The 26827-nt window shown below is 39.1% G+C and overlaps 1 protein-coding gene across 1 annotated transcript; it reads right to left on the minus strand.

Moving 5' to 3' along the window:
* On the minus strand, nucleotides 1–26827 carry LOC146550973 (deoxynucleoside triphosphate triphosphohydrolase SAMHD1-like). Its single transcript, XM_085259432.1, has 17 exons — nucleotides 26770–26827; nucleotides 23113–23273; nucleotides 22642–22847; nucleotides 22163–22239; nucleotides 4170–4439; nucleotides 3985–4085; nucleotides 3691–3826; nucleotides 3514–3605; nucleotides 3312–3430; nucleotides 2229–2341; nucleotides 1832–1858; nucleotides 1680–1751; nucleotides 1404–1448; nucleotides 1252–1317; nucleotides 1007–1111; nucleotides 761–895; nucleotides 1–594 (listed from the first exon to the last, which is right to left on the minus strand). The coding sequence occupies exons 1-17, from the start codon at nucleotides 26776–26778 to the stop codon at nucleotides 553–555; spliced, it is 1776 nt and encodes a 591-aa protein (XP_085115558.1). The 5' UTR covers nucleotides 26779–26827; the 3' UTR covers nucleotides 1–552.

Genomic DNA, 26827 nt, shown 5'->3' on the forward strand with positions numbered 1-26827 from the left:
AAAAGAGCTTTATTTTGAATTTACCTGAAATCGGCGGTAAACAAATTGGAATAGGAAAGCAGCTAAAAGATTGTAACCTTTGTAGATTTTCATTTAGCGATGACATGAAAAATAATGAATATTCACACAAGAAGCAAATCATAATGCTACCCAAAACTGCATGTTTTGAAACAACACAATCTATTTAGTGTGATTCTTGTGAAAATGTGCAATAAGTAGTCGAAACATTACAATAAATGACTCACTTTAGATTATCAAGAGTTTGTTTCATATTGATACATTTTGAGGGAATTGTTGCAGGAAGTACTTAGTATCAGTTTGTATCAATCACAAAAAACAGATTGAAAGTCATTCAGCATGTAATATTTTGATAAAATTTCATATCTAGAATAAATCAGATGGTTAAGATAAGAAAAAAAAAATATTTAAAATCTCCAAACTACATTAATTGCCAGATTCAAAACACCCATATTAAAATCCCTACAGTCACACAAAAACTTGATACATGAATCTTTCACATGTTCAGATCGTCTGGTCATTTCCTGGAGTTGCTCAACTAGTGTTGGGGTCAGTGTTATCCTCCTCTTCCACATCCTGTAAATAAAGCTTATTAGTACCACCAATATGTTAGAGTTTTGAAGTGTAATCTGAACTCAGGGATCTGACAAGATAGACAGTTTTCCTACTTACACTCACATCATTTTGCTTATTATGTAGTAATGCTGATCAAAGCAATTAAATAGAATAAAGTAAGTAGTACCTCAAAGCCATAGTCCTTGCACCAGTCCTTGAAAGCTTTCTTGATATCGTTTTCTTTGTCTGGTATGTCTTCACGGTTCTTCCAGTAAACCCTAAGTGTCTCGTCAGAAAAGCGCTCTGGGAGAAGCTTCGACACCTGACATCAGGCACAGCAGCATATAAATTACGTATTACACAGCCAATGTTTTCTTATGGAGATGCATAAAAAAAGAACACAGCACATAGAAATAAAGGCTGTAGTTCTCACCTTTGATTTGGAGATTGGGATTCCTTTGTCAGGGTTATCCTTGCGATAGAAAAATGCTTTACTGATGGGGTCCTCAGTGTTCATCCCATAGTCAAAAGTGACAGGCTAAAATAAAATTTTACAGAGAAGCCTGTGTTTATATCCACATATAAATATTGGCCCAGTGGAGGTTGGACACATATTTTAAATACATTGGGGGAAAAAAATCCAGATTTTAAGAAAAGTTATTAATCAATAAAACTCACAATGACTTCAAATTTTCCCTCAGGACACTTTTCATCCAGTTTTTTTGTCAAATCTTCCTTCAAGTCCTGAACAATGAAGGAGATAATAGGACAGAATGTGCATTTTTATTATTGTTTTGTTAATCTTGTTTTTGAGCTGCTCTCATTCTTACCTTCATTTTTTCCTTTTTTTCTTCCTTGTTGTATTTTTCCTTGAGCTGAGAAAGGGGGGAAGTGGGAGGGAGAAGAAAAAGATTTATTCAGTACTGAAAATGTACAGCAAGCATGATAACATCAAACCAAAGGCACAACCTAAAATGAAAAGCTACAGGGAGGACTATGTTCATATTCACATGAAATAATTGCCCAGTGGGGGTTGGAAACATCTTAAAAAAATCAACAACAAAAATTAATATTTTAAGAAAGGTTCACAAATTAATAAAACTCACAATAATCACAAACTCATTCTTATCGACCCCAGGAACGTCCTTGAACAGTTCTTTTAAACTTTTCTTCTTCTCCTGAAGGATGGAGGTCAAAACATGTGTCTTATTATTATTGTTTTGTTAATATTGTTTTTTTAAGCTGTTCTCATACTTACCTCTGATATGTCCAATTGGTCTTTTTTCTTGTATTGAAAAAGTGGGAGGGGGAAGAAAAGGATTTAGTCAGTACTGAAAAAACACAGCAAGCATGATCACATCAAACCAAATGTTTAAAGAATCTATGTTTCTTAATTTCTCTGCTTCAAACACAATATTTCTCACCCATCAAATATGAGCTGTTCCAAAACTTTCTTCAGATATATTCTTTCTTCAGATATACATTAACAGCTTGGTATTTTAGTACATGCATGGAAAATTGACTCTTTGAAAGTAGTATTGCATGCATTCTAAGCTCAGGTTCTGTGCTTCCTCCCTCCCTTTCTCTGTCAATGGATCCCATTCAGTGTGAATACTTGACTTGTAATACAGGCACATAAAAACATAATTGCTTACCGTGGCCTGACCCACACAGTAGTACAGGTCTCGATCCATGACCCTCTTTAGAATCTTCCTTGCCTCCTCCAAATCATTTGAAGTAGAGTTGAGTATTTTTTCTATCACATGATCTACAGAGTAAACAGAAATAAATTGGAAGTTAAGACAGTTCAAACAAGATAAAACAATAAAATTCATCTTACAAAGTTATTTACACAAACTTATATCACAAAAAACCAACTGTATTATTATAGCAAACATTACTAAATATAGTGTAATAGAGTAAAGCCCCTCTGCAGAGAACAGTAGTTTAACCTCCTAACGGTGTGTTCACACTGAACGTGATAGACGCGACCAGAGCGTCAGGTTTACATGTAAAGTCAATGGAGAAGCGTGATGACCTGCGACTGGGGGTCCTGCGAAAATTCAGGAGCAGATTAGCGTTGCGAAAACGCGTCAAACACGCGTCAAAGTAGCGTGACTGGCGCATTTGACGTGCGTCTAATTCGCGTTGCACACGTGTTGAGGTGCAAATTTGCACGCGTCTGGCGCGTTTTGGTCGCGTCTATCACGTTCGGTGTGAACACACCGTAAGACCTGAACTCTTCCACGGCATGCGTTTTAATTTCTCTTTGATATTTGGGCATATTGGGGCCTGATGAATGTAAAAACAAAGAATTACCAGATTTATTTATTTTTTAACCTGATTTTTGTTTCTAAGAAAAATGAGAGCCACATATGAGGATATTCGTTTGAAATTTCAATAGAACAGTAGCAGTATAATGTCTTCGTAAGTGGATATCAGGCCCCTCTAGAGCAAAATTGAGTATTTTGGTCTAAATAACCCAAAATGTGATGTCCACATATGTGGACGCCAGGTCCTAGGAGGTTAAATAAATATACAGTTAAATTGTTTCAAAAATGTCAGTCAAAAGGAACATAGTCCTATTTGTGTGTTGTCCATAATCTTTCCCAATTCATATCTGTATTTAGTTTATCTGAAATAAACTGAATGAGATAAATAAAAACTTTTATAGGTAAAAAAAAAATGCATGTAAAGACAATTTGTAATTTATACACAACACAGATCAAAGCCACTACCTGTCAGCTTCATGTATGCCTCCATGTTCTCTTTGGCTTTAGAGAGAGAAAACTTAGCATTTGAAGTTTCAATTTGCATTTCTTGAACCTTATCTGCTAGCACGAGGGCATCTTTGATCCTGGAAATAATGACCCAACATATGACTTTAGTGGCACACTGCAAACAAGCTCAATTTTGTGCTAGTATTTTGAGTACACTCACATAATTTCTACAGCCAACGCTATCTTGTGCTTGCAGGCTCTTCTGTGGATAGAGTGCCTTTGTTGGAATATGTCATACAGATTTGCCACTTCCTGTTGACAGCATAGTTTAGTTATAGCTACTCATATATAGTTTTCCTTAAAAATTGATTTAAAAAAAAAAAGCAGAGGTCAATACCTTGTCTCTAGAGCAAATGTGCTTAATTTTTGTTTTCTTTTTGCTCCCATCCTCCTCCTCCACATCACACACCCTGGCAAACATAATGAAGCGTTGATGGTCAAAGTTGTTCCGGATGCCCAGGTGGTGGCAATCCCTGAGATGGGAGAGAGGAAATGTGAATTAAAAAAACAAACAAACATCAAACAAGCAAGCAAACTAACAAACCAACAAAAAAAGCTTGTGGTAAACTCTTCAAAGAACCACTAAGTCTACTACAAAAATTGAATTTTTCTTTTGTAAAGCACGCTTCACCTGGCAAAGTAGTCAAACTTGTCAACATCAATCTCGGTTTCCTTGTTTGCCACAATTTCATAGAGAAAGGATTTTTCCTTTTTTCGACCTTTATACTCCCACTGTGGAGATAAAGCCAGACTAGAAGCATTAGATTCTCACTTCTGCAGCAGCGATGATTGTGAATTCACACAACTGATCAGTACCGTATCCTCATCTTGTTCCTTCTCCTGAGATTTTCCATCCTGATCTGGTTTCTTTTCCTGAGATTTTTCATCCTGATCTGGTTCCTTCTCCTGAGATTTTCCATCCTGATCTGATTCCTTCTTCGGACGTCCTTTAATCAGTTCTTCAATGAACACCCGGTCAGGTTCACTTTTTTCTTCTATTTTCAGTCCACACTCCTTCATCATTTCCTTCAGGCCATTTTCTTGTTCCAGTAGGCGATCAAGCATCTTAATAGAGGCATCCTCATGCTACAAGAATACACAGACAGGTGCTTTAGTGGCGACAGGATCAAAGTGAAAAAAAGCAAGCATGCAAATGTTGTTTTTAATCGCACATTAAAAAAAAAAGTCCCAATTTGCTTTACAAAGCTGATGTACAAACGCTGAATTTAAAGCAATACAAAATAAGATGGCTTAAGTGATACCATACATGCCAACCCTCCCGATTTTTCCTGGAGAATCCCGAATTTCAGTGCCCCTCCCGAAAATCTCCCGGAGCCACCAATCTCCTGAATTTCCACCCAGACAACAAAATTAAAAAACCATATCCCTACATCTCACATCCCACTAGCTTGATGTACAAAAAAGACGCAAAAAAAACGGTAAACTACTGCTAACGGAGAAAAGGGAGAGAAAAACATGGTTAAATTGTACAAAGACGAATAGTTCTAGCTACAGTCAACAGGGGAACGAGATTTGTAATGTACATGATTTAATTTGAGCAATCTGAAATGCATAATATGTATTGTATAGTTTACAGTCACTTGGTATTCGCTCGCTCTGTAGCAATTTAATTAATTAAATTAAATACATTCTTTTTTCATAGTATAATCTTCACGTGTTTCATCCGAAGCACACTTTCTGTGTAGTCACCACCTAATTTATAGCCAAAGAATTCACTCACTGTCTCTGTACTGTTTCGCTAGCTTAGCTTAGCTCATAGCCGACTCGTTAGCACCATGGCTACTTCACCTGTCCCTCCTGCACTTTCTTGCTCATTGTGTCAGATGTTTAGTTACTCCTAGGCCTCCTTTAGCAGTAATGATATCTGGAACAAATGTAGCATATTTGCAGCTCTGGAGGCCAGGATTACTGAATTGGAGACTCGGCTTCGCACCCTTCATTCAGCCGTAGCTAGCCAGGCCCCTGTAGCTGGTGCAGCCAAAGAAAGCGTAGGCCCCACTAGCTGTTCCCCGGCAGACCCCAAGCAGCTGGGGAAAGAGGGTGGCTGGGTGACGGTGAGGAGGAAGCATAGTCCTAAACAGAAGCCCCAGGTACACCACCAACCTTTTCATGTGTCCAACTGTTTTTCCCCACTCGGCGACACACCCGCCGGGGTTCAAACTCTGGTAATTGGTGATTCTGTTCTCAGACATGTGAAGCTAGAGACACCGGCAACCATAGTCAATTGTCTTCCAGGGGCCAGAGCAGGAGACATTGAAGGAAATTTAAAACTGCTGGCTAAGGGTAAACGTAAATTCAGTAAAATCATAATTCACGTAGGCAGTAATGACACCCGGTTACGCCAAACGGAGGTCACTAAAATTAATATTGAATCGGTGTGCAACTTTGTCAAAACAATGTCGGACTCTGTAGTTTTCTCTGGTCCCCTCCCCAATCAGACCAGGAGTGACATGTTTAGCCGCATGTTCTCCTTAAATTCCTGGCTGTCTGAGTGGTGTCCCAGAAACGATGTGGGCTTCATAGATAATTGGCAAACCTTCTGGAGAAAACCTGGTCTTGTTAGGAGAGACGGCATCCATCCCACTTTGGATGGTGTCATGGTCCTGGGCCATGTGGGCCCAGTATTCTTAGTTTTCATGTATTTTTGTATTTTGTTCTTTATTTAGGCCATGCTTCCTGGGTTGATCTGTTACGTTGTTCCTTATGTGTTTTCCCTTCGTGACTCTTACCCCCTGTGTGCCCCTCTGTGTATTTATGAGCCCTCGTCTCTCTTTGTGTTTTATTCTATGTTTTCCCCAGCCCGTTATGTCTGCGTTCTCCCCGTGCTCTCTCTCCTCCTGTTTGAACCTCTGTGTACTTCCTGTTTTACTTTGCCCATCTCCCATCAGTGTTACGTTCACTCCTGCCGTGTCTTGTTATGATTATCAGTGTCACCTGTGTTCCCCGTGTGCATCCACTTCCCCTGATCATCCCTCATGTGTATTTAGTCTCTGTGTTTCATACAGTCTGTGTCGCGTCGTCTGTGTTCCCACCCTCCGTGTTTCCATGCCCAGACCTTTGTAGTCTAAATCATAGCCTTACCTTAGTTCATTCCCAGTTTAGGTTTCTGTTTAGTTATTGCTTTTGTGCTGCCCTTATTCTGGTTTGTTTCTCTTGCGTTACCAGCCACAATAAAAGGCTCGCTTTTGTTTAAAGTTCACTCCCGTGTCACTTTTGTCTGCACCTGAGTCCTCCATGCACTCTCCACACGGTCTGTCACAGCGGACCGTGACAGGATGGAGCAGCTCTCATTTCTGGAAATATGGACAAATTTATTAAACCCCCCAAAATATGACTATCCAGAGTTGGGACCAGGAAGCAGAGTTGCAGTCTTACACGCCTCTCTGCAGCTTCTCTCCTCCTGCTACCCCCCCCAAAAACCCATCTCCATAGACACTGTGTCAGCTCCCAAAAAGACAAAAAACAAACTAAAAACCAGCAATAAACAACTTAAACATAAACAATCACAAAGAAAGAACAATACAGTATCCACATCTGAACCAAAGAGTAAAACAGTGAAATGTGGATTATTAAATATTAGGTCTCTCTCCTCCAAGTCTCTGTTAGTACATGACTTAATAATTGATCAACAAATCGATTTACTCTGCCTTACAGAAACCTGGTTGCAACAGGATGATTATGTTAGTTTAAATGAATCAACACCCCCGAGTCATTCTAACTACCAGAAATCTCGAAGCACAGGCTGAGGGGGCGGTGTGGCAGCAATTTTTCACACCAGCCTATTAATTAACAAAGTACCAAGACAGACTTCTAATTCATTTGAAATACTGATGCTTAGCCTTGTCCACCCCAGCTGTAAAACTCAGAAACCAGTCTTACTTGTTATCATCTATCGTCCACCTGGGCCTTACACAGAGTTTCTCTCTGATTTCTCAGCCTTTTTATCTTATTTAGTTCTCAGCTCAGATAAAATAATTATTGTGGGTGATTTTAACATCCATGTAGATGCTAAAAATGACAGCCTCAACATGGCATTTGATCTGTTATTAGACTCAATTGGCTTCTCTCAAAATGTAAAAGATGCAAAAAAAAAACCCCAGGTTTCTCTTCAGCACTGTAGCCAGGCTGACAAAAAGTCAGAGCTCTATTGAGCCAACCATCCCTTTAACGTTAACTAGTAATGACTTCATGAACTTCTTCACAAATAAAATTTTTATCATTAGAGAAAAAAATACCAATAATCATCCCACAGATGTATTATTATCTACAGCTACTTTTAGTACCATTGATGTTAAGTTAGACTCTTTTTCTCCAATTGATCTTTCTGAGTTAACTTCAAAAATTACTTCCTCCAAACCATCAACGTGTCTTTTAGACCCCATTCCTACAAAACTGCAAAGTCCTGCCATTAATTAATTCTTTCATCTTAAATATGATCAACCTATCTCTAATGATCGGCTATGTACCACAGGCCTTCAAGCTGGCTGTAGTTAAACCTTTACTCAAAAAGCCATCTCTAGACCCAGCAGTCTTATCTAATTATAGGCCAATCTCCATCCTTCCTTTCATATCAAAAATCCTTGAAAGAGTAGTTGTCAAACAGCTAACAGATCATCTGCAGAGGAATGGTTTATTTGAAGAGTTTCAGTCAGGTTTCAGAGCTCATCACAGCACAGAAACAGCTTTAGTGAAGGTTACAAATGATCTTTTTATGGCCTCTGACAGTGGACTCATCTCTGTGCTTGTCCTGCTAGACCTCAGTGCAGCATTTGATACTGTTGACCATAATATCCTATTACAGCAATTAGAACATGCTGTAGGTATTACAGGTACTGCGCTGCAGTGGTTTGTATCATACTCCAATTTGTACATGTAAATGGAGAGTCCTCTTCACACACTGAGGTTAATTATGGAGTTCCACAGGGTTCGGTGCTAGGACCAATTCTGTTTACACTATACATGCTTCCCCTAGGCAGCATCATTAGAAGACATAGCATACATTTTCACTGCTATGCTGATGACACCCAGCTCTATCTATCTATGAAGCCAGATAACACACACCGACTAGTTAAACTGCAGGAATGTCTTAAAGACATAAAGACCTGGATAGCTGCTAACTATCTGCTTCTTAATTCAGATAAAACTGAGGTTATTGTACTCGGCCCTGAAAATCTTAGAAATATGGTATCTAACCAGATTCTTACATTGGCATTACCTTGGCCTCCAGTAACGCAGTGAGGAACCTTGGAGTCATTTTTGACCAGGACATGTCCTTCAACGCACATATTAAACAAATATGTAAGACTGCTTTCTTCCATTTGCGCAACATCTCTAAAGTTAGAAATATCCTCTCTCAGAGTGACGCAGAAAAACTAGTTCATGCATTTATTATTTCCAGGCTGGACTACTGCAATTCATTATTATCAGGATGTCCAAAAAACTCACTGAAAAGCCTTCAGTTAATCCAAAACGCTGCAGCAAGAGTACTGATAGGGACTAGAAAGAGAGAGCATTTTTCTCCTGTTTTGGCTTCCCTTCATTGGCTTCCTGTTAAATCCAGAATTGAATTCAAAATCCTGCTCCTCACATACAAGGTCTTAAATAATCAGGCCCCATCTTATCTTAATGACCTTGTAGTACCATGTCACCCTATTAGAGCACTTCGCTCTCGCACTGCAGGCTTACTTGTTTTTCCTAGAGTATTTAAAAGTAGAATGGGAGGGAGAGCCTTCAGTTTTCAGGCCCCTCTTCTGTGGAACCAGCTTCCAGTTTGGATTCGGGAGACAGCCACTATCTCTACCTTCAAGATGAGGCTTAAAACTTTCCTTTTTGCTAAAGCATATAGTTAGGGCTGGACCAGGTGACCCTGAATCCTCCCTTAGTTATGCTGCAATAGATGTAGGCTGCCGGGGATTCCCATGATGCATTTAGTTTTTCCTTTCCAGTCACCTTTCTCACTCACTGTGTTAATAGACCTCTCTGCATTGAATCATATCTGTTATTAACCTCTGTCTCTCTTTCACAGCATGTCTTTTATCCTGTCTTCCTTCTCTCACCCCAACCGGTGATTAAACAGAAGTGTGAGATGGTCGAGAATTTACGCCAGCATCCGGTTATATTTAGATAGCATGGAGCAGACGCAGTTTCACTCCACCGAGAGAGCTCGTGGCGTAATTCTGAAGGCTACACCGTCACAGTCGCTCACTTCCGGCCTACCCGGCTGTCAGAGGAACCGGCCCACTTAGACCACGAAGGCTGGGTCCTCAGGTGGATGCAACCTCTGAATTTGGACAGCCGTGGCTGGGGGACAGTAATAACGGTGACATTTAACTTACTTGGGGTGATTGTGGCTCAAGAGTTGGGAGTTTACCTTGTAATTGGAAAGTTGCCGGTTCGAGCCCCGGCTTGGACAGTCTCGGTCGTTGTGTCCTTGGGCAGGACACTTCACCCGTTGCCTACTGGTGGTGGTCAGAGGGCCCGGTGGCGCCAGTGTCCAGCAGCCTCGCCTCTGTCAGTGCGCCCTAGGGTGGCTGTGGCTACAATGTAGCTTGCCATCACCAGTGTGTGAATGTGTGCGTGAATGGGTGGATGACTGGATATGTAAAGCGCTTTGGGGTCCTTAGGGACTAGTAAAGCGCTATATAAATACAGGCCATTTACAGGCCATTACTTTAAATAAATAATTTTAAATAAATAAACACTGTAAAATTCAATTTTTTTGTATATGTGTATGTATACGTATATGTATACCTACCCCCTTCACTTTTGAATGTCTCCCTAATTCAAGGTTGGCAAGTATGAGTGATACAGCAGTGTTAGCTTTCAAACATCATATCCTAAAGTGCATTCTATTATTGTGGATAAGACAATCATTCTAAATCTAACTATTTCAAGTGTTAAATGTTTTAATTACACCAACTATTATATTTATAATTAATTATAAAATTATATTTCATTTGGTTGGGGGGGGAGAGACACCTCCAGGCAAGTAAAATTAATAAAGGTGTGGAAGTATGAAGTTAGTGGTTTGAAACACTGTTGAATAAATTTCATTTCTAAAGTGTATTTAAGATTTTAAATGTTACCTGTACTTTTGTTAAGACGGCAGTGACTGTCAGTGCATGGTTGTTGATCAATAGTCATGACAATTGGCCATATTAATGATCAAGAAACGGTCCTCACAGCCCATTGTTTGTCGATTTTCAGTAATTATGATAACGTACTGTTGTTGGGGAAACCAGCAGTCAGGTGAGACTCAAGAAGTCACTTGGATATTGCTGCACATCTGCCTTTTCAAAGTCAGAATCCTTGTTTGTCTTTTGCAAGAATGTCTAATTACCAGAATCCAAATGGGCTAGCCACCTTAGTCACTTTAATGAGCAACATAGATTCTTGTTCTCACCAGAGCAAAGATACTGGCTGGACAAAACTTGAAGTATCCCTTACATTTAAATGGAGGAACAAATATAACTGTATAGAAGAGAGCCATAACAATTACTTAATCATAGTCAGTTTCAAAATTAATTTAACTGAGTAGTTTTGCTGTATTTCATTTTTTTACTTCTCCAATGTAAGTGTACTCAGAGCTCCAAGGGGTTCAAACAGAGCATGTCCAGTAGCGTCCATGACAAAATTGACAGCCGTCAATTCTGATAAACCAGATCATAGATGATGCTGTGGCCCTCGTTATAGTAATCCATGAGAATGACCCAGTTCATTATCAGCCTGTAAATGTCTTCAAAGTGTCTGGAGGTCTCCCAAGAAGTAATACTGCTTGTAGTCATCTATTCACTACACCTTTGATCACAATTATTACTAAGGCACATAACATTGTGTTTATTCAGAGTACAGTAGTCTGGGTGCTGGTAAACTGTATCAGAGCACAGTATCTGTTTTGTTTTTTGTTATTTGTTTTCGTTTGTTGTTGAAATAACTGGACTAGAAGAAGGACAGTGGTATATGTACATTTTAGAATTTAACATTTAAGAGTTTAACAGTTCATGGTGTAATTAATCAAATCTGCTATTGAGACATTCAAAAGTACACATCATGTCGTCCTTAGCATCTGATATTCTTTTTAAAATTACTTATTTTAGTAATGCCATTGTCACCTGAGCTCTCCTCTCACCACAACCCTGCTTCACCCCTATCCACACATCTATCCACAACAAAGCGACCCCCACCCCCCACTCCAGCCCAGCCTCATATCTACTTCACAGCTGATCAGGTGAGAAATCAGCTCAAGAGGACGAAGGCAAGGAAGGCAGCAGGTCCGGATGGAATCTGCTCCAGACTGCTCAGGGACTGTGCAGACCAGCTCTGTCAGGTGGCCCTGTACATCTTCAACCTGAGCCTGAGTCTGGAGAGGGTTCCTGAACTGTGGAAGACTTCCTGTGTGGTTCCGGTGCCAAAAATCGCACACTCCAGGGAGCCCAACCACTTCAGGCCTGTTGCCTTGACTTCTCATCTGATGAAGACCATGGAAAGGCTCATCCTGCACCACCTTCAGCCACTGGTGGGCTCAGTGTTGGACCCCCTGCAGTTCGCCTACCGTTCTGGAATTGGGGTGGATGACGCTGTCATCTACCTGGTACACCGATCCCTCTCTCACTTAGAGCAGGCGGGGAGCACTGTGAGGATCATGTTTTTTGACTTCTCCAGTGCTTTCAACACCATCCAACCTGCACTACTGAGAGGGAAGCTGGAGGGAGCCGGAGTAGGCAAAAAGCTGACTGCATGGACCATCGACTACCTTACCAACAGACCACAGTATGTGAGGCTCCATGACTGTGTGTCCGAGGTGGTAATCTGCAGCATGGGGGCACCACAGGGCACGGTTCTCTCACCTTTCCTGTTCAGCCTTTACACTTCAGACTTCTGTTATAATTCGGCTGATTGCCATATACAGAAGTTCTCAGATGATACAGCCATCACTGGATGCGTATCAGACGGGAATGATCAGGAATACAGGGGGGTCATCAGTGACTTTGTTGGCTGGTGTGAGACCAACGTACTCCAAATCAACGCCGGCAAGACAAAGGAGATGATCATAGACTTCAGGAGGAAGTCACCCCCTACAACACCGGTGAACATCCAAGGGAAAGACATTGAGATAGTGGACTCTTATAAGTACCTGGGTGTTCACCTCAACAATAAACTGGACTAGACTACAATTACAGACGTCCTGTATAAGAAGGGCCAGAGTCGACTCCACCTGCTGAGGAGACTGAGGTCCTTCAGAGTCTGCAGGACTCTGTTAAGGACATTCTATGACACTGTGGTAGCATCTGCCCTTTTCTATGCAGTGGCCTGCTGGGGGAGTGGATGCACGGACAGGGACAGGAGCAGAATTGACAAACTGGTGCGGAGGTCTAGCTCCGTGCTGGGATGTCCCCTGGAGTCTGTGGAGGTGGTTGGTGAGGGGAGGGGAGGATGTTAATAAAGCTGACATCCATCATGAACAACCCACATCACCCACTGCATGAATATGTGAGTGGGCTGAGCAGCTCCTTTAGTCAGAGACTGAAACACCCTCGCTGCAGGAAGGAGCGCTTTCGCAGATCATTCATCCCAACAGCAGTTAGAATCTATAACTCCTCAATCACGATGTCATAAGTCACTGGACACTGCGAACATCCACGGTCACCACTTCATGCATAATGGACCTTCCATGACCTTCCAAGCTAAATAGTTTATGTCTTCCATATTTCCAACTATATCCATAATCACATACTGTGTATGCTACCATTGTATATAGTGTATTATCTTACTTTTTTTCATTGATTGTACTTAATTGAATTTTTGTATTTCCTTCATATATCTGTACTTGAGCTGAGGTGACGCAAAAATTTCCCCGTTGTGGGATCAATAAAGTCTTATCTTATTTTATTTCTTAAATATTAACAGTGCAGTGTGTTTTGGGTGGAGGTCAAGAAAATACTGAACTGGAGAAATGTACTTAAGCTTTTAAAATTAGCAGTACTCAATGTGATTGAGGCAGTCTGTTGCCTCAAATTGTTTACGTTTTGTGTAACATGTTTGAGTTTTCAATATTCAGATCTTTGACTTTTCTTTAATTGAATAGGATTACAAAAGTGAACAATAAATACTGAGTTTTGCTGAACTGAAAAAGTGACTGTTGCACTCAGTCCTTTTAAGTTATGTCAGCTAGTTCCCATTGGAGAAATAAATAAAAACTTTAGTTCTAGTTACTAAATATTTTTGAATATAGTTATTAAATATTTTACTTTCATTTTAGTCAAAAGGTACATTTCAAATGTAATCAAAATATTAGAGTTCTGATAACCTTCAACTTTTAAATTCATCAACTTAAATTTAAGGCAATCAGTTGGCTTAATTTTCTTTAAATTCTGCAAACTTCTTTGGGTTTACAGTGTAGCTATAATTTCATATTGTAGGTATATTTACTCTGTATTTATTTCTACCTGGGCTTATTTGAGTTTTTGCACTGAACAGAAAAACAGCTTGTAATGTGAAGTGCTGTTGGGTCAGAAAAGCCACAATATAAATTGTAGTCCATTTCCATTACTTTTTCAGTGATACGGTAAGATTTGATTTGTGTTAAACCCAACCTCAACCCTGCACCCTTAAGAGCATCAAAATAGCATTAAAAGCACCCTTACACCACAGGGTCCAGACAAAGGGTTATTATAAAACAACCTGAGAGTAAGACCTGGGACTTGAGTTTTATGTTTTAGTTTAAGAGTCGACCCAAAAACAGACTGGACACAAAATAAAACCAAGTACCTTTGATTATAAAGGTACACAGCAAATTCAAAAGTGTTAAATGTTTTGGTGTTAATAGTCTTCTTGCAAAAGTAGAGTTAATTTTACTCTAAGTAGAGTCACATTCTTTTCATGTAACTCTGAGGTGTAAAATGATAGTAGTTAAAATCGAGTGTTAAAAATGAGTGTTTCTATGTCAAATCTGGAGGTGTTACAATGGAAACATTAACTCTTGACCTCTTAACTCTGAACTCCTAGAGGTGCTATGACACCAACAGGGATGATCTGATATCCTCGTGTTGGTGTTGTTCCCAAATCATCATTAAAATGTTGTTCCAGGTTCAACATTGCAAGTGACCAATCACATTGTTGTGACGTTATTCTTTTGCGAGCCAAGCCATTCGTGCATTCGTGCAATTCCAATGTTGCAAGGACAATATCAATTCTGCTTACTGTTTATTAAAGAGTTACGGTTAGGGTCAGGGTCCGTTGATCGGCGGACAGAGGCGGTTTCTCGCAGCTTAAGTACAGTTTTTTGTTTTACGGCGGTTTTTCCCGAAGTCGCAAAAGTATGACGTCACGACATTCTGATTGGTCACTTGCAATGTTGATCCTGGGACAACATTTAGTATGATGATCTGGGAACAACACCAACACGAGGATATCAGATCAGGCATTAGCCATGTTGCTTGGTCATAGCATAATATTCTGTTTTAGCTAGCTGAAAGGTATTGTTTGTGGGCAAATACCACAGCCTTGAAAAAAGCTTGCATGTGAATTTTCAGTCAAACCTTTGGTCAAATACACCTAAAACAATGTCTAGAATGTGAAATGTTGGTATAATGGTGCTACTTGAAGCCTGAAAACGATCGCCCATAAAAAAAACAAAAAACGAGCAAACAGCAGTAGCAGACGTCCTGACTGGATTCTACGTTAGCATAGATCCCTCCAGAGTTTCGTGCACACGGTTTAAGTAAAAATGAAAAAGTTTGAGGTTTTACATTTAGTTCAGTATTACCTGTTGCCTGTGTCCTTGTCTTTTGGGAAAATACTTTACACAAGTAATGGCTCAAAGAGGATTCCTTTTTTTTTTTTTTCACTGTGCTGCAATTGTTTACTGGATTATTTGTGCCATTAATTAGTGTCAACTAATTTTTATTCAATCTCCGCACAGGATATGCTTGTGAAGATGGATTATGGGGGAGAGCAGAAGTGCGTTGAAGTTCCACAAAGGGATGAATGAAGGACATGCATATTGTATTGAAGAAATAAGTGATGAGAATGCTGTTATTTGCATTTACCAGCTCATCTATGTCAGACCTTTTGATAAACAAAATTCTAATGAAAGTGAGAACATTTATACTGTTACATCTTTCAGAAAATGTTTTGAAATTGTGGTGCACAGTTCAGAATAAATGTTTTTCAAAAACCGTTGCATCTTTTTAGTAAATGTTTATTTCCAAAATAAATTTCTAGAAGTTCAGAACAGTAAAATTCCCACTTTTTAGTATGAATTAGAAGATAACTCTTGCGTAGATAAACTAAAATACTCTTTGAGAGTTAATATATAAACTCTTAACACCAAGTGTTAAATTATCAACTCCAGACAGATTTGGTGTTTAACACTAAATCAGAGTTAACATACCAACTCTCCAAAAAGAGTTAAATTAACACTCTCTGGTGTGGACCCATATAGACACTTTAATAGTGTTGAAATCAAATCCGACAGTGTTAATTTGGACATGCTGGATTTGCTGTGTAATGTGGATTTAAAAAAGCACCAAAAGGTGCAACAAACAAAGTCAAAAAAAATAAAATGGGGCAAAGAACACACAACTCACAGGAGAGACATCACTGTATCATGGCTTCCTTGAATTCAGTTAAATTGAGTTTATTTATTTTTTTCTCCCAAGAAAACATTTTTAATTAATTAAAAACAAGAAGGATATAGCTAATACAATAGAAATTAAAAGTTATAGAAGAAAATTAAAATGCTAAAAATGGAGCATGCACCGTGACGCAAACCGTAAATTTTATCCAAACTAAAGGTTTAAATCACCGTCAATTTCAGTATTTTATGCAGGAAATAGATTCAGAGAATGCCGACATTCCTTATCATACAGAGGTCCGTTGGCTGAGTTGGGGAAAAGTTCTCAATTGAGTTTTTGAGCTCAGCAGGGAAATCTGTCAGTTCATGAACATGGCATGTATGATGTGGTGAAGGCATTTCAAGTGAAGCAGTCACAAATGCACCAGTGCAACTTGCCTCTCTTTCCCTGTTGCCAAGTAATGTTGAACCACGTCAGCGCAACAGTGTTCCCAAATGCGCACTTTGCTGATAAACTGAGCGCACTGATTTTACTCAGCGCTTTGGTGACTTTGAAGCACAAAAAGAGAATTTCGAGCTGCTTCACAACCCATTTACGTGAAAACTGCACCTGTGCAGATTCAGATGGAGCTGCACTGTAATGGGACACTCAAGGCAAAGTACGACACTGAATGGCCCGCACAGTTTATTAGTTCCATTCCTGAAGCAAAGCCCAGCTCCGTCTACATGCAGCTCCAAACTTGTGTATGCTTTCATTTATTTTCATTTTTTTGGCAGCATGTTCATATTTCTAACTAGCATAATTTTGACAGGATATATATTTATGAAGAGCAAAATATTTACAGTTTATTTTTTTAAGTTTATTTATTCTGGAATAATATTCCTGTCTATTTTTAATTCATATTTATGTTTAAAAATAATCATTTTAGTGTGTTCAATAAATGTTTATCTTGTTTGGCCCGCGACCTAAAGTGTGCCTTGAGGTTTAGCCCCCTGTGCAATTGAGTTTGACACCCCTGCTCTAAGGGATTAATAGGAAGAAATCTCTGTCAGAACCAGGCTCAGATAGGGCAGCCATCTGCTGCAACCGGTTTTGGGGTGAGGGGAGGAAGACAGGGCAAAAGATCCACTTTGCAAGAGAGCCAGGGATTAATAGCAATGATTAAATGCAGAGTGGTGTATAAAGACATAGCGAATTAGGTGAATGAAGAAGAAACATTCAGTGCATCATGGGAAGCCACCACTAGCCTAGCTGCATTGTACCAGATTCAGCGAGGGTGTAGGGTCACCTGATCCAGCCCTAACTATACAGTCGTGGCCAAAAGTTTTGAGAATGACACAAATATTAGTTTTCACAAAGTTTGCTGCTAAACTGCTTTTAGATCTTTGTTTCAGTTGTTTCTGTGATGTACTGAAATATAATTACAAGCACTTCATACTTCAAAGGCTTTTATCGACAATTACATGACATTTACGCAAAGAGTCAGTATTTGCAGTGTTGGCCCTTCTTTTTCAGGACCTCTGTATTTGACTGGGCAACCTCTCAATTAACTTCTGGGCCAAATCCTAACTGATCGCAACCCATTCTTTCATAATCACTTCTTGGAGTTTGTCAGAAGTAATGGGTTTTTGTTTGTCCACCTGCCTCTTGAGGATTGACCACAAGTTCTCAATGGGATTAAGATCTGGGAAGTTTCCAGGACATGGACCAAAAATTTCAACGTTTTGGTTTTGGTCCCCGAGCCACTTAGTTATCACCTTTGCCTCATGGCACGGTGCTCCATCGTGCTGGAAAATGCATTGTTCTTCACCAAACTGTTGTTGGATTGTTGAAAGAAGTTGTTGTTGGAGGGTGCTTTGGTACCATTCTTTATTCATGGATGTTTTTTGGGGCAAAATTGTGAGTGAGCCCACTTCCTTGGATGAAAAGCAACCCCACACATGAATGGTCTCAGGATGCTTTACTGTTGTCATGACACAGGACTGATGGTAGCGCTCACCTTTTCTTCTCTGGACAAGCCTTTTTCCAGATGCCCCAAACAATCGTAAAGAGGCTTCATTGGAGACTATGACTTTGCCCCAGTCCTCAGCAGTCCATTCAACATACTTTCTGCAGAAGATCAATCTGTCCCTGATGTTTTTTTGGGAGAGAAGTGGCTTCTTTGCTGCCCTTCTTGACAAGAGGCCATCTTCCAAAAGTCTTCGCCTCACTGTGCATGCAGATGCGCTCACACCTGCCTGCTGCCATTTGTGAGCAAGCTCTGCACTGGTGGCACTCCGATCCCGCAGCTCAATCCTCTTTAGGAGATGATCCTGGCGCTTGCTGGACTTTCTTGGACGCCCTGAAGCCTTTTTAACAAGAATTGAACCTCTTTCCTTGAAGTTCTTGATGATCCTATAAATTGTTGATTTAGGTGCAATCTTAGTAGCCACTAGTGATGGCCAAATGAAGCTTTCTGAAGCACTGAAGCTTGTATTGAAGAACGGTTCATTACTCAAAGCTTTTCAACACAGTCCTCTCTGGTGACATCTGGTGGCCAAAAATATGAAGAGCAGCTTGAATCCCCAAAATAAAACCAACTGCTTCATTATGATTGCTCACGCTACAGCAGGGGCAATTCTAGGATCAGAGATATGGGGGTGCTGAGCACTCAGAGAGCTGCCCAGCCAGGCAAGATAAACTTACTCATCATGATGAGACTTCTTCCCTGTCTATTCCTCGCTGGCTTCAAATCTCTCAGTGGAATGATCAGTGGTTCGCTATCTGTCACCATCAAAACACCACAAATCCCACGAATGATTCATTTCCTTATAAACCATTGAATCAGACGCCGAAGCAGTTAGGCTCTAAATGAAGCTTCGGACGTCACTGATCACGTGACTCTGGCCAAACGAATCAAGCTTCAACACAGTGCTTCTGAAGCAGTGTGTTAATTTTTTTGACACACGCACCGTAGCGTCAGCTTCAAGCGGGCCATCACTAGTAGCCACAATATCCTTGCGTGTGAAGCCATTTTTATGCAACGCAACGATGGCTGCACGCTTTTCTTTGCAGGTCACCATGGTTAACAATGGAAGAACAATGATTTCAAGCATCACCCTCCTTTTAACATATCAAGTCTGCCATTCTAACCCAATCAGTCTGACATAATGATCTCCAGCCTTGTGCTCCTCAACATTCTCACCTGAGTTAACAAGACGATTACTGGAATGATCTCAGCAGGTCCTTGAATGACAGCAATGAAATGCAATGGAAAGGTATTTTTGGGATTAAGTTAATTTTCATGGCAAAGAAGGACTATGCAATTCATCTGATCACTCTTCATAACATTCTGGAGTATATGCAAATTGCTATTATAAAAACTTAAGAAGCAACTTTTTCAATTCAGAATCAGAATCAGAAAGGGTTTTATTGCCAAATGTTGAGCAGGTTTACAACATTAGGAAATTGCTGCGGTGCTTCAGTGCAAATTTCCAATATTTATGTGATTCTCAAAACTTTTGGCCACGACTGTAGAGCATATAGTTAGCGTTTGATCAGGAGACCCTGCATCATCTCTTAGTTTATAGAAGAAGGGAGATTAGGGAAGTAGAGAAAGCTTGGCAAAACAGACAATCAAGACACTCATAGGGGAAGTTAAACTCAAAGCAACGCACAAGAGATACTATCACCCATCTATCTAACTATCATAGTAAAACAGGAAATAATAGAGAAAAGACACACACTTAACAAGGTAAAAGAAGAACACTGGGGAGGCAGGAATAACAAAGTGAAGACAAAACTGAAACTCACCATAATAATGAGAAAATAGACTCTACCATAGTAAAGTGATAAAGGTTTCAAACAAGAATCTAAGAATGCAATAAAAAAACCAAAACAAAAATCGAAGCCTTAACCCTTTAAAGCCAGTCGGAGCGGGCACGCTGCGTTTTGCTTAACTATTTTTAAATCCCGGTAGCACTGCAACCATGTAAGCTAGCAATAATTTTTTTTGTATATGAAACCGGAGAAATTTTACTTATATCTTATGCCATCAGTTTGTCCTAGGTAACGGTTTCCTTCCACATATAGCTTTGAAAAAACTACATAAAAAGCACTTGTAGCAACAAAAACATAAACAGAAACAAGCTTTGCTGATCTGATCGGCTGTTCGTAACACTTCCTATGTCCATCAGCGCGAACTATCGCATATCCGCCATGACCTGGCCGAAACCGGAAGTGATGTCATTTTGCGGAAATGTAGTTTTTTTTTTTTACCATCAGGGCCTCATGAGCCTATACTGGTGTTTTTAAAAGTTATGTTTGACTTTATGACTTTCTGTGTCGTTTCTGGGATGCTTAGAAGTCAAATTCCACTGCTGGAAATAGTTTATTTTGATGCATATTTTTGCAAATTTGCATTTTAATATTTATTTTCGTTTTTCCTGCAGTATATAAAAATTGGTGAATTTCAAAAATAAAACTATGAAGACACTCAAAATAAATTTCCTGTGGTGGGAAACTATTTTGTGCAACTTTTTTGTATTTACAGTTTTGAGGGATAAGCCTCTTAAAATTCTCTAACTAGAAATATATGTTAAAAAAAACCAAAACGATTTTCAATTTTTTTGTAGTTTATTGCACTTTTTTGCAATTTATGTAATTACTATGCACTTAATGCATACATATTATTAAAATTTGGGCTATAATGGTTGTTTTGGTGTACAGCAACTTGAAATGCTCCCAAAAATGGCACTACAGTATGTAAAAATATAATATAATATATAACACTGTGTCGGTTTGAAAGGTACTGTCTTAAAGTTTTTCTAGTCCTACCTGGATAACAGGAGTTTTTCTGTTCACCTCGGTGAACTGTTATCTCCCAGAGCTCCTTTAACTTGTGGTGTACCTCAGGGGTCCATTCTAGGCCCCCTGCTGTTTACTCTGTATTTGCTCCCTCTGGGCGATGTGCTGCGCAAACATAATGTGTCCTTCCACACCTTTGCTGATGACATTCAGATCTACCTCCCTCTGAGGTTAGACTGTAAGGACTCTCTGCAGCCGTTATTCTTCTGTCTGTCTGACATTAAGACTTGGATGGCTCTTAAGTTCCTACATCTAAATGAAAGTAAAACTGAAGTCATTGTGTTTGGGCTTCCTAAAGACCCCAACCTTTCCTTTGATTTTATGGGACCCCTAACTTCCAAATGTACTTCCTCCATTAAGAGCCTCGGTGTTACTTTTGACAGTGCTTTTAAATTTGATAAACAAATCAGCTCTGTAGTCAAGGGATCTTTTTATCATCTACGGATTTTAGCTAAAGTCAAGTCCTACCTGTGCAGGAACAATCTAGAAAGGGTGGTCCATGCTTTTATTACATCACGGCTGGACTACTGTAACTCCCTTTATGCTGGTTTAGATCGTTCCTGTCTGCATCGCCTCCAACTGGTGCAGAACGCTGCTGCTCACATGCTGACTGGTTCCAAAAAGAGAGACCACATCACTCCGGTCCTCTGCTCTTTCCACCGGCTCCCAGTTGCTTTTAGGATTGATTTTAAAATTTTACTGCTGGTTTTTAAGGTTCTTAACGGTACTGCACCTCCTTACCTGGCAGAGCTTCTTAGCATTTATCGCCCCAGGAGATCTTTGAGGTCAGCAGACCTGATGCTTTTAGATGTTCCCAGGTACAGATTAAAGACTAGGGGAGAGAGGGCTTTTGCTGTGGCTGCACCCAGACTGTGGAACAGTTTACCTCCTCACATCAGATTCTCCACAAGCCTAGGAACTTTTAAAACTGCTCTTAAAACTCACCTCTTCTCATTGGCTTTTAGCAAGGTTTAACTTACTGTTTTAACTTATTGTTTTATCAGTGAGGTGTTTTATGTACTTGTGTTTTATTGTATTTTATATTTGGATTTTATTGTACAGCACTTTGGTCAGCCTTGGTTGTTGTTAAATGTGCTTTATAAATAAACTTGACTTGACTGACTTGACTAAAAGCTCTGGCAGCCGTGGTTCGATGGTAGGTCTTAAAGGGTTAAACACTGAGTAGCAGGTAAAAGCTAAAGAGAATCTCAGACATTATATTAACTAACGGGTCAAACAGAAACATAAGAACCATAAGACTGGGGAACAGGTACTCCTACAAAGTTTAAAATCAATTGCCCCTAAAGTTCGGATCACTTTTTACTGTAGTTTAATTTATTTATGCCTTTTCAATTATTATTTACTTACCTCCCATTTCCCATTGTCTTCTTTGTCTGCTTCAGGCATAAACATCCGATCAAAAAGATGAGAAAAGGGCCCGTGCCCTTTATATGAAAAAATAAATATATAAATTATTTGAACAATAGGGTGATTTGTGATAACTTATTATTAGTCATTGCACACTGACTAGTATAGACAGGTACTTGTATAGATGGGAATGCAGTGCAGTGAACAGCTTCTAGTTAAAAGGAAATATTGTATAACACTGAAACGTAGATAGCATTTATTTTATTAAGATGAGAAACATCTGTTGTATAGTGTATATCATATTTTATCCTATTAAATGTTCATCCTGTTTAGACTTTATTCCTAGTCACATCAGTGGTCAAGGTCAACATAATACTTGACATGGGGATAGTTTCATTTTAGTTTCATGTTTAATCACACCTTATGATGACCATCTGCAACATAATACTTGTGATACATAAAATATTTGTATTACTTACCTAGGTCATGACAAAGACCGGCAATCTGCACACAGAGGACATCTTGTTCACTGATGAGTGATTCATTCAACTCATCTAACCTCTTCAACTTGACCAACTCCTCAGACGTCAACTTCTTCAACCCCTTCAACTCCTCCAGTGCCTCGATCTGCTCCAACTGCTTTACCCTCAGAGCTTTTGCAAGCTCACCTGCTAAATGTGCCACCCTTTAAAGAATAAAGGTAGAACACACACACATACACATACTCTTTAGTGCATTGGATTAATTGTTTTCAGTTGGTACATTGCTACACTGCTAAAAATAGTAAAAAAAAAAAAAAAGTAATACTTTGAAAACACATCAGATCTAAAGTATATCAAAAAAATCTCCTTTGGGCTATATAAAATATTATCAGTCAATCAATCAATCAATAAACCAGTCTGTCCCTTGTTTTGGAATTTTGTTACATGTGTGCAAACCCATGGACATACCCAATTGAGTGTTCAAAGCGGTTGTGGGATGCTCCTGGATAAACAAAATACACCCCACCAACTTGCTTGATGTTTCGTAGTCTCTGGAACTCAGGGGTGTTTATAATTTTGACAAGAACTGGGTGTAACTCAATGTGGCCATGGATGGGATCATTAAACACCTTTGTGAAGAAAAAGAACAAGACGACAATCAAAAGAAGACTAAAAAGAATTAAACGATTTCCAGCTCTTACCCAAGAACAGGTAGCAGGTCTCAGTCCTTTTATATATAACTTAATGTTTTTCAAACAGTGGTATGTAAGCATTGAGGCTGATGCTAGGCTAAGGATCTTCTAGTATCATGCCTTTTACTGTGGCAATGGCAACTTGTTTAAATAAAAATAAGGTATTTTCCCACGAGGAAATCTAACTGATATTTTATCCTTGTCCTTTTGAATATTTTTGATATTTGATAGAGCTGATGCTCTCATGGAGTCCTTTAGTGCTGCAGGCAGATTCTGCTATTCCTATACTTATTTTCCACCCTGATTTACGAATAAATTCTTTACAAATCCTACCATGTGAATTCATGGATTTTTTTTTTTCACATTCTGTCTCTCACAGTTGAAGTGTACCTCTGGTGCAAATTACTGACCTCTGTCATCATTTTAAGTGGGGGAACTTGCGCAATCGGTGGCTGACTAAATACTTTTTTGCCCCACTGTATATTAGGTTTGTCATTCCATGACCAATTCTGGACATCTGTATGACGCCCAAACTTGGTCTACAATTTGGGCATTCAACCACGCCCCAACCTGGATGTCAATAAGACGTTCAACATTTCAACTTTGGAATGGGTAATTTTTTTGGATGTCATGTAGACATCTATGACAGGTGCAGGCCAATTTATGATTAATAAATGTAATTTTTTTTAATTGGACAATATTGTAACGTTCACAAATGCTCTCAAGCACCAGACGTTTTGATTTCACCACGGTTAATTGAAAAGGCACAGGAAAATGGACTGTTAACCCACAGGAGAATCCTCCAGTCCATTCCCCTCCAGCTCCGAACAACAACAGGACCCACCTTCCCACACACACTCACTCACTTTTTCTGCAATGCAGCCAAATATGTCTTTTAAAGAAACAACAACAGTGCACAGAGATTATTTTAATTAAACAACTTATTTGTTTGTAACTAGGCCCATTTACAGCATCCTGCATGCATTTGTCCCTAACCATCAGGAACCCTCCAGTTAACTTTTATCAGGTGGGAAAAAAGTATTCATCCTCCAGCTTCACTGTGTTTATGTTATGCTAACATAGCTTTGTCGCTAGCGATCACATAGCACATTATTATATACCAGCTAGTCCAACTTCAGTAACTCTACAAACATCACTGCTCTTTAGTTTTTGTCCTTATTTATGTTGGAAGTGATAGCAGAGCTGTGCGTTTTAATTTATTCAAAAATCTCTTAGTCAGAACATGGTATATCATGTTTAGCTGGAAATTAGTTAGAAGTTAGCAGGAAGTTAGCTAACTCTGTTGAATTTAATAAATTCTGTTTTCATGGATACCTGGATGTTAAACTTAATTGTTACGCCTAGTAAGGCAGCAACGCTGATCATTTTATTAAAGATGAATTAGACCGTTTTTAACTCTCAGTGATGCTGCAGTGTTCGTTGGGAAAGAAAAGCAATTTACCGTATTTTTTGGACCATAAGGCGCACCGGATTATAAGGCGCACTGTTGATGAACGGATCTGTTTTCTTTCGTTTGACTTTGGGACATGAAGCATACAGACTTTTGGACCCAGATTATTCCACGAGGCTCCTGACTACGGCAGCTGTAATGCTCCGACAATCCATCAAGCAGTGCGGCTTCGTAGTTACCAAAGTCGTACTAAAACATTTGACAGATTTTTGAGCGCCGTGGACCAAATCAGTTCAAGGTCAGTAAGCACAACCAGAATTCATACATAAGGCGCACCGGGAGGGAGAGACCGAGAAAGAGAGCCAGGGACAACGACATCACATTAGAAAGGTATAGTAATCATCCACAACTATTTTCAGTTGCGGATGATAAAAGATTCAGAAAGTTTATTCATGCAGGCCCATATGACAGAGAATGTGCATCTTCTTTTTGTTTTCATATTTTAATTTATATTTAATTGTGTTGTGGTTTGCAGTGTTTTGTGTTGTTTCAGTTTAAATTTGTTTAAAAGGAAAAAGCTGAAAATTTAAATAGTTAAAAGTTGAAATGTAAATAGTTGTTTTTTGTATTATAAGATTTATTTATTACATTTTATGTGGAGTAAATAAATAAAAGTATATTTACAGTGGCCCCTAGAGACAAAGCACATAAAAACTCCAAAGCACATTCAAACTCCGAAGCATGCAAAAACACCAAAATGCATAAAAACTCCAAAACACGTAAAAACTCAGAAGCACATACAAACTCAGAAGCACGTATAAACTCCAAAACACGTACAAAACACTAGTGATGTGTGGCTCGATCCTGAAATATCGATTCCTCCAATACCAGTCATTTATGTTCTAGAATCGATTCTCACATTAAAATATCGATATTTTTAGTAATTTAGGGTAAATTTGTAGTTTGTCATTAATAGGAACACAGTGGAAAGAAACTATAACATTCGGATTGTCTTCATTCAAAGGAACTACTTCCTCTTCCGCCTTTCATAGTCATGCGCGAAATACGGCTGTATAAATGTCTTGTAATCTGGGTCCAAAACACCGCCGGCTTCATATCCCAAAGTCAAACGAACACTGCAGCATCACTGAGAGTTAAAAACGGTTTAAATCAGGGGTCGACAAGTACCATCTAAAATTTCCAGGGATGTCAATGTGACATATGATTGCATTAGCAATAAATTTAATAACGCTCTATATTAACAGTTACACACTATATAGAACAACTTTATAGAACTATAGTTGTTCGCAGATGTTGGCAGCTATAAGCGAATAGTTATCAGCTATTTTGAAACAAAAAAGACACTTTTTATCCATAAAAAGAACACTATAACAGCAAATGAACTGTACAACAGAAAATGCAAATGCTGATGATTCAGGATTTCAGGATGTTAGTAGGGCACTTTGAGCTCTTGTTGCCAAAATTGGGACCACATTTAATGAGCTAAATGACCTGAAGCAGCATCTAGCTGTGTCTCCAAGGTAAATAGTTATTTTACTATTTACATATCATTGTATATTCAGTACCACTGCATGTTTTGAGCTACGAACAAACTTGTTGCCAAATCCAGTGGTCTGATTGGTCAGATCTGAAAATAACCAAATTCATCCACCTAAGCGCATTTGGTGTCCAAAAAATATCCATTCACATAAATATTTTGGATTCCTTTTCTTGGAAAATGAAGCAAGTACAAAATGGGGTACTTGGACAGAAAACTCAAATACAAAAACATATTTCAATATATCGAGTTTTTTGTGGAAAATTAACCGTCACTAATCCGACTGAAGTGTAGTTAAAAGGCTTTAGCAAACTCATCTTGAACAAAAAACTATATACAATATAGAAATATGAAAACAAATAAAATATAAAATTTAAAAAATAATTCTTATATGAGTCCCCCCAACCCAGCACCTGCTTCATAATATCATGACTTATGTTACTGTTTAAGTGTGTGTTAATTACCTTGGCCATGGTGATGAACTTCAGTCTGCACAAAAAGGATGTCTCTGTTGCTGATGTC

This window comes from Mchenga conophoros, linkage group LG20 (genome assembly GCF_057382185.1).
Source record: "Mchenga conophoros isolate Kocher_MC1m ecotype Shallow Benthic linkage group LG20, M_conophoros_male_GT1.1, whole genome shotgun sequence".
NCBI lineage: Eukaryota > Metazoa > Chordata > Actinopteri > Cichliformes > Cichlidae > Mchenga > Mchenga conophoros.

What these genes read in the sequence shown, in the direction of transcription:
- LOC146550973 (XM_085259432.1), bottom strand. An exon ending in AGGAACAAGATGAGGATACG is followed by an intron (nt 4,086 to 4,169) that starts GTACTGATCAGT and finishes TTATCTCCACAG; the next exon opens with TGGGAGTATAAAGGTCGAAA. An exon ending in GGCATACATGAAGCTGACAG is followed by an intron (nt 2,342 to 3,311) that starts GTAGTGGCTTTG and finishes TTTACTCTGTAG; the next exon opens with ATCATGTGATAGAAAAAATA.